Below are 8374 nucleotides of genomic sequence, written 5' to 3' on the forward strand. Positions count from 1 at the left end.
ATAGATACTCACCAAGTCACAATATAATCAAATAGTCAAAAGTTAAAGAAACTTTGCAGGTCAGGACAGAATCAAATACTACATTCAAAGTGCTGAAAGAAAAAAAACTGCCAGCAACTAATACTATGTCTGACAAAGCTGTCCTTCAGAAAGAAAAAACAAATAACGTGCTTCCTCGACAAACAAAGCTGAGGGCATTCAGGACCACTAGGTCTACCTTAAAAAAATACTTAACAGAGCTTTTCAAGTAAAAATGAATGAAGTTGGGAGCAGTGGCTCATGCCTGTAATCCCATTTTGGGAGGCTGAGGTGGGTGGATCACCTGAGGTCGGGAGGTCAAGACCAGCCTGGCCAACATGGCAAAACCCCACCTCCAGTAAAAATACAAAAAATTAGCCAGGTATGAAGGCCACTGAGATCGTGCCACTGCACTCCAGCCTGGGTGACAAGAGTCAAACTACATTTCAAAAACAAAAAAACAAACAAAAAAAACAAAACTTGAGGCCTGGCCTTCTGCTCCTCTCCAACCCCCCCTTCTCTGGGCCCAAGCCACCTTGGCTGAGGAGGGGGCGAGGTGTGAGCCCCTGTCAGGAACCCCCCGCCCGGACCAAGTACTCGGCCCCCAGGCCTGCGTTCAGTGAGGCCTCCCGTGGCGTCAGCATGTTCGTGTGGAGGAATGTGGAAGGTCACTCTGTGGCCCTGTTCCCCTGGTACTCCATCCCCTTCCTCACCCCTCCCTGCAGCCACACGAGGCCCAGCAACCTGCCAGTCACTCAGTGGCCTCCAACCAGAGAAAACAACCTGCCAAGTTGGCAGCTGTTGCTCATGAGCATCCACCAGGTGGGACAGGGAGTGTTGACCCTGGGCGGCCCCCTGGAGCCACCTGCCCTGAAAGCCCAGGGCCCGCAACCCCACACACTTTGGGGGTGGTGGAACCTGGTAAAAGCTCACCTCCCACCATGGAGGAGGAGCCCTGGGCCCCTCAGGGGAGTCCCTGCTGGACAGTGAGACAGAGAATGACCATGATGATGCTTTCCTCTCCATCATGTCTCCTGACACCCAGTTGCCTCTACCACTCAGATGATGTCAGGCCCAGTCCCTCAGTGCCCTGCGCAAGGAACAGGACTCATCTTCTGAGAAGGATGGACGCAGCACCAACAAATGGGACAAGGACCACATCCGGTGGCCCATGAGTGGCGGTCATGATCTTCAGCAAGCGGCACCAGGCCCTGGCAGGGCGCACCAGGGTCACTCCAACCAGGATATCCGGACCGTCAGCCAGATGCTGAGCGAGCGGTGGTACACCCTGGGGCCCAATGAGACGCAGAAATACCACGACCTGGCCTTCCAGGTGAAGGTGGCCCACTTGCAACAAGGACCGAAAGAAGTCCAGCTCAGAGGCCAAGCCCACAACCCAGGGGCTAGCAGGAGTGTAACAAGGGCTCGTGGGAGCGGAGCATATCAGAGACGGGCACTGCCACTGCCCCTGGGGTGTCCTCTGAACTCCTGTCAGTTGCAACCTAAACACTCCAGAGCTCGGATACCAAGGAGCAGCTTCTGTGGGGCAGAACGGCTGCACACAGTCAGGGAACCTGGCTCAGCCTGGCCCAAGCCTTCTCCCACAGGGGGGTACACAGCCTGGACGGCAAGGAAATAGACCGTCAGGCACTACAGGAACTGACACAGGTGGTGTCTGGCACTGCATCATACTCTGGCCCAAAGCCTTCTACTCAGTATGGAGCTCCAGGCCACTTTGCAGCCCCTGGTGAGGGAGGTGACCAGTGGGCAGCCCTGCTGCTGCCCACTTGAGATGCTCATTCCCAGCAGATGGCCAGTGAGGACATGGCGAGTGACGAGGAGCACACGGTCATCCATGAGGAGGAGGGGGTGATGATGTCATGGCTGATGATGGCTTTAGCACCACTGACACTGATCTCAAGTTCAAGGAGTGGGTGACTGACTTGAGAGTGGGGACAACTCTGGGGAGGAGCCAGAGGGCAACAAGGGCTTTGGTGGGAAGGTACTTGCACCTGTCATTCCTTCCTCCTTTACTCCTGCTGCCCCTTGCTGGATCCTGAGCCCCCAGGGTCCCCCGATCCACCTGCAGCTTTTGGCAAAGTCTATGCTCCCACCCTGTCCTCCCCCTACACATACTCGGATGCTTCCTCCTCAACCTTGGCACCCACCTCCTTCTTACTGGGCCCAGGATCCTTCAAAGCCCAGGAGTATGGTCAAGGCAGCAGAGCGGGCCCCCTATGGCCCCTACCCCTGGGGATGGGGACCCACGGACGCCTTCCAAGGCGACCTGTTTCCTCCCAATGGATCCTGCCACCTTCTGGGGCAAGAGACCTGAAAGTGTGGGCGACCTGGAGCTACCAGGCTCCTCAGTCATCAGGGTCCCTCTCAACACTAAGGCTCTCCTAAGCAGGAGCTGGGCTGAGCCACCCGGGGGGCAGAGGGGGGCTGGACTCAGGTGAGTATGGGGGTGGGGGCTCCTGCACTTCGACACAGGCAGCGGGAGGGTTTTCTCCCCATTCCCTCTGCACTCCCAACTTGAGCTATACTTTTTAAGAAAGTGATTCACCCTGCCTTTGCCCCCTTCCCCAGAACAGAACACGTTGATCATGGGCGATATTTTTCATTGTGCCAAAAAGTTGCCATGACCGTCATTAAACCTGTTTAACACCAAATAATCAGTAAAATAAAATAAAAAATTCGGGCTTGGTGCAGAAACTCACCCCAAATAAATCACCTACCAAAATATTTACATAATGGTGGAAATATTCCAAAATTCAATATTTTGGGATTTATACACAAAAGATAAACAAATTAGAGGCCAAGAGGCTGCCGGAAGGGAAAAACGGGGCCTGGGAAGGCCGTTGTGACGAATGAGCTGGGCCTAAAGAGGCCGCTGGCAGGCGGGAGCTGGGCCTGCTGAAGCGGCCGAGAGGCAGGAGCTTTGGACTCGGGAGGCCGCAATGAGGCAAGGGCTAGCTGGGCATGGAGAGTCCGCTGTGAGTCCGCTGTGAGTCCAGGCCCATGCAGACCTTTGAGAGGCAGGAGGCCAGGCCTGCAAAGGCCCACTGGAGGTCAAGTTCTGGGCCTGAAGAGGCCACCAAAAGTCAAAAGCGGGGCCTGGGAAGGCCGCCAAGAGCCATGAGCTGGTCTGGGCTGAAAGAGGCCACTGGGAGGCAGGAGGAGCTGGGCCTGGAGAGGCTGACTCGAGGAAGTTTTGCACCTGGAGAGGCCGCCGAGAGGACGGAGCTGGGCCCGGGAAGGCCGACTTGCTGCTCTTCCAGGCCCAATTCCAGGCCGACTTGACGACGACTTCGGCCTGCAGAGGCCGCCGGGAGGCCGGAGCTGGGCCTGGAGAGGCCGACTTCAGGACGATTTGGGCCTGCAGAGGCCGCCGGGAGGCCCAAGCTGGGCCTAGAGGAGCCCACCGACATTGCCATCGGAGGGCAGGAGCTGAGCCTGGAGAGGCCACCGTGAGGCCTGAGCTGGGCCTGGGGAGCTTGGCTTCGGGAAGTGGTGGGCCTACCAGGGCCGCTGGGAGCTGGGCAGGAGCTGAGTCCAAAGACGTTGTTGGGAGGCCAGACTCAGGCCTGGAGACACAGCCAGGAGGAAGAGCTGGGCCCGGAGAGGACGCCGGGAGGCTACAAGTGGCTCTGGAGAGGCCGATTTGAGGAGGCCCGGCCTCAGCCTCCCACATGGCGGCCTCTGCAGGCACAGCTGTTTCTCTTGGCTGCATCTCCCGCCTCCCAGGAAACAAGCTTTTTTGGCTCAGCTCCCGCCTGCGTTTGTAGACACCAAAGTTTTGGCAACCAAGCTCTTCAGACCCACATCCCGCCTCCCAGTACCTGAACAGTCCCAGCTCCGGCTGGAGAACAGAGTCTGTAGGCCCCGCTGTTGCCTCAGAGGGGTGTCTCCAGGCCCAGCTCTCGCCCCACCACGACCTCCCAGGCACAAGGACCTGCCTACCTCCCAGCAGCCCACGTGCGACCCTGCTCCTCCCTCACGGTGGCCTGTTGAGGCAGGGGCTCACGCTGACCTCTCTCAGCGTGGGAGGGGCCGGTGTGAGGCAAGGGCTCACTCTGACCTCTCTCAGCGTGGGAGGGGCCGATGTGAGGCAAGGGCTCACGCTGACCTCTCTCAGCGTGGGAGGGGCCGGTGTGACGCATGGGGCTCACTCTGACTTCTCTCAGCGTGGGAGGGGCCGGTGTGAGGCAAGGGCTCATGCTGACCTCTATCAGCGTGGGAGGGGCCGGTGTGAGGCAAGGGGCTCACGCTGACCTCTCTCAGCGTGGGAGGGGCCGGTGTGAGGCAAGGGCTCAGGCCTACGTCTCTCAGCGTGGGAGGGGCCGGTGTGAGGCAAGGGGCTCACTCTGACCTCTCTCAGCATGGGAGGGGCCGGTGTTAGGCAAGGGCTCACGACCTCTCTCAGCGTGGGAGGGGCCGGTGTGAGGTAAGGGGCTCATGCTGACCTCTCTCAGCGTGGGAGGGGCCGGTGTGAGGCAAGCGCTCACGCTGACCTCTCTCAGCGTGGGAGGGGCCGGTGTGAGGCAAGGGCTCACTCTGACCTCTCTCAGCATGGGAGGGGCCGGTGTGAGGCAAGGGCTCACTCTGACCTCTGGCGGCCGGTGTGAGGCAAGGGGCTCACGCTGACCTCTCTCAGCGTGGGAGGGGCCGGTGTGAGGCATGGGGCTCACGCTGACCTCTCTCAGCGTGGGAGGGGCCGGTGTGAGGCAAGGGGCTCACGCTGACCTCTCTCAGTGTGGGAGGGGCCGGTGTGAGGCAAGGGCTCAGGCTGACGTCTCTCAGCGTGGGAGGGGCCGGTGTGAGGCAAGGGCTCACGCTGACCTCTCTCAGCGTGGGAGGGGCCGGTGTGAGGCAAGGGCTCACGCTGACCTCTCTCAGCGTGGGAGGGGCCGGTGTGAGACATGGGGCTCACTCTGACTTCTCTCAGCGTGGGAGGGGCCGGTGTGAGGCAAGGGCTCACGCTGACCTCTCTCAGCGTGGGAGGGACCGGTGTGAGGCAAGGGCTCAGGCTGACGTCTCTCAGCGTGGGAGGGGCCGGTGTGAGGCAAGGGGCTCACTCTGACCTCTCTCAGCATGGGAGGGGCCGGTGTTAGGCAAGGGCTCACGACCTCTCTCAGCGTGGGAGGGGCCGGTGTGAGGCAAGGGGCTCACGCTGACCTCTCTCAGCGTGGGAGGGGCCGGTGTGAGGCATGGGGCTCACGCTGACCTCTCTCAGCGTGGGAGGGGCCGGTGTGAGGCAAGGGCTCAGGCTGACGTCTCTCAGCGTGGGAGGGGCCGGTGTGAGGCAAGGGGCTCACTCTGACCTCTCTCAGCATGGGAGGGGCCGGTGTTAGGCAAGGGCTCATGACCTCTCTCAGCGTGGGAGGGGCCGGTGTGAGGTAAGGGGCTCACGCTGACCTCTCTCAGCGTGGGAGGGGCCGGTGTGAGGCAAGGGCTCACTCTGACCTCTCTCAGCATGGGAGGGGCCGGTGTGAGGCAAGGGCTCACTCTGACCTCTCTCAGCGTGGGAGGGGCCGGTGTGAGGCAAGGGGCTCACGCTGACCTCTCTCAGCGTGGGAGGGGCCGGTGTGAGGCATGGGGCTCACTCTGACCTCTCTCAGCGTGGGAGGGGCCGGTGTGAGGCAAGGGCTCACGCTGACCTCTCTCAGCGTGGGAGGGGCCGGTGTGAGGCAGGGGCTCATGCCTCTGGGCAGGGTGCCAGAGGCATGGGCATCAACAGGCCACCGTGAGGGAGGAGCTGGGCCGCATGTGGGCTGCTGGGAGGCAGGCAGGGACTTGGCCCTGAGAGGCCGCCGTGGGGTCAAGAGCTGGGCCTGGAGAGGCCCCTGGGAGGCAAGAGCGGGGACCTGCATAGGCTGTTCTCCAACCATTGCTGGGCCCGTACAGGCCACCGGGCGGCAGGAATTAGGCCCGAAGAACTTGGCTGGAGAAAGTTCGGGGCCCACAAAGGCGGTTGGGAGCTGGGCAGGAGTTGAGCCAAAAGAGCTTGCTTACTTGCTGGGAGGCACGGCCGGGAGATGCCAACTTCAGGACAACTTGGGCCTGCAGAGGTTGCCGGGAGGCCCAAGCTTGGCGTGGAGGAGCCCACCGACCGGAGACCATTTGGGGCCTGCAGGTGCCATCGGAGGGCAGGAGCTCATCCTGGAGAGGCCACCGTGAGGCCTGACCTGGGCCTGGGGAGCTTGGCTTGAGGAAGCTGTGGGCTGTGGATATTGGATATATCCAATATCCGATGGAGCTGTGCCTGTGGAGGCTGTTGTGAGGCAGTAGCCTCATCTGCGGAGACTGCCGTGACGTAGGGTATGGGCCTAAATAGGCCATTGTGAGTCATGAGCTTGGTCTGTAGAGGCTGACTGGAGAAAGTTCTGGGCCTGGAGAGGCTGCCGGGAGGTAGGAGCTGGGCCAAAAGATTTAAGCACATTTACATTTATTAGGGACTTTATTTCCATTATTACAATATATAATAATATATTTAATATATTAATATATTTAACATATTAATATATATAATAAATATATATATTTATTATATATCCAATATATAATAAAATAATTATAGAACTCACCATAATGTCGAATCAGTGGGCGTGTTAAGCTTGTTTTCCTGAAACTGGATGGTCCCACCTGAGCGTGATGGGAGAAAGTGACAGATCAATAGGTATTAGATTCTCATAAGGACAGCGCCACCTAGATCCCTCACATGCACGGTTCACAACAGGGTGCGTTCTCCTATGAGAATCTAATGCTGCTGCTCATCTGAGAAGGCGGAGCTCAGGTGGGAATGTGAGCAAAGGGGAGTGGCTGTAAATACAGACGAAGCTTCCCTCCCTCCCTCACTCGACACCACTCACCTCCTGCTGTGTGGCTCCCTACGGCTCCATGGCTCAGGGGTTGGGGACCCCTGCTCAAGTGCATCCAAAGCGACCCTTCCCACACCAGTCTTCACAGTGGTCAAGGGCAGCAACCACTTAGCTCCCAAGGCATGTGCCTCAGCTGGCATTTCATCACAATCAACAGTAAGAGGTAGCTTGAGTCACTGTGAGGTCACCTACTGGAAATCACCAGCATCCCATTTCCCACTGGCAAAGAGCTCAGCACTGCCCCCTGGGAAACCAAACCTATGCCCAAATCCCATCTGTGTGGGTTTACCTCCTGGGACCCTTCCTAGCATATTAGTCAGAGTCCAATCAGGAAGCATAAACCACTCAAAAGTTTAAAGTGGTAAAATTTAATATGGAGAATTATTCATTATAACAGGTGAACAGCATAATGAGAGATTGGCTAGCACAAAGTAAAGAGAACTCTAGAGAATATGGGACTAGCCCAGGCCAGGCATGGTGGCTCATGCCTGAAATTCCAGCCATTTGAGAAGCTAATGCAGGAGGATTGCTTAAGGCCAGGAGCTAGAGACCGGTCTGGACAACACAGTGAGACCCTGTCTCTATCCAAAAGAAGAAAAAAGTTACCTGGGAGTGGTGGTGCACACTTGTAGTCCCAGCTACTCGGAATGCGGAAGTTTGAGCCTGGGAGGTCAAGGCTGCAGTGAGGCATGATTATGCCACTACAGTCCAGCCTGGTGACAGAGCAAGACCCTGTCTCAAAGAACAAAACAACAACAACCATTTACAGACAGAAAAGAAATAGAGCCAATAAGCTGAGGAAAGATGTTGAAATGTGACAAGTAGAGTAACATGAGGTCTTTTGTCTATTTAAAATAATCAAACAAAAAATGACTTACTAAATTATAATACCCTGTGCTGGCAAAGGTGCAGTGAAATGGGCACTTTCTTATACTATGAGGGGTGTTTAAATTGTGTATAAGCCTTCCCGGGTAAAGCCTGTCAATTTTTTAAAATAATGGAGACAGGGTCTCACCATACTGCCATACTGCCTCCTCCAACTCTTGGCCTCAAGCAATCCTCCTCTCTTGGCCTCCCAAAGTGCTAAGATTATAGCTGGGAGGCACCCAAAACCCTGTCGATTTACATCAAGGGTAATGAGAATGTCCATTCACCACGACTCACAGTAATCTTACTTCTGGGGAGACAATTCAATCCAAACAAAAGATCATCTGTACACACACAGTAAAAATCTGGGAGTAACTGAAGACAGAGTTGGTAAGTGAAATAAGAAACAGTTCTAAGAAATTAAACTATGGTATCAGTAGGCACCTGGTAAAAGGTCAGTTGATGTTAGCGGCTACTTTTTTGTTGTTTTGAGACAGGGTCTCACTCTGTCACCCAGGCTGGAGTGCAGAGGCCTGATCATGACTCACTGCAGTCTCAGCCTCCCTGGGCTCAAGTGATCCTCCCACCTCAGCCTCCCAAGTAGCTGG

General features: G+C 56.9%; 1 protein-coding gene and 1 pseudogene across 1 annotated transcript; both read right to left on the reverse strand.

Annotated features, from left to right (window-relative positions):
- Positions 1–2622: 2622 nt before the first annotated feature.
- Positions 2623–3954, reverse strand: LOC117975323 (putative uncharacterized protein FLJ44672). Its single transcript, XM_055117343.2, has one exon. It carries the CDS (start codon positions 3749–3751, stop codon positions 2900–2902), a length of 852 nt encoding a protein of 283 aa, XP_054973318.1. The 5' UTR covers positions 3752–3954; the 3' UTR covers positions 2623–2899.
- A 175-nt stretch (positions 3955–4129) lies between these two features.
- Positions 4130–6865, reverse strand: LOC129398711 (putative uncharacterized protein FLJ46235; annotated as a pseudogene).
- Between the last annotated feature and the right edge of the window lie 1509 nt (positions 6866–8374).

This window comes from Pan paniscus, chromosome 11, assembly GCF_029289425.2.
Source record: "Pan paniscus chromosome 11, NHGRI_mPanPan1-v2.0_pri, whole genome shotgun sequence".
NCBI classification, from domain to species: Eukaryota; Metazoa; Chordata; class Mammalia; order Primates; family Hominidae; genus Pan; species Pan paniscus.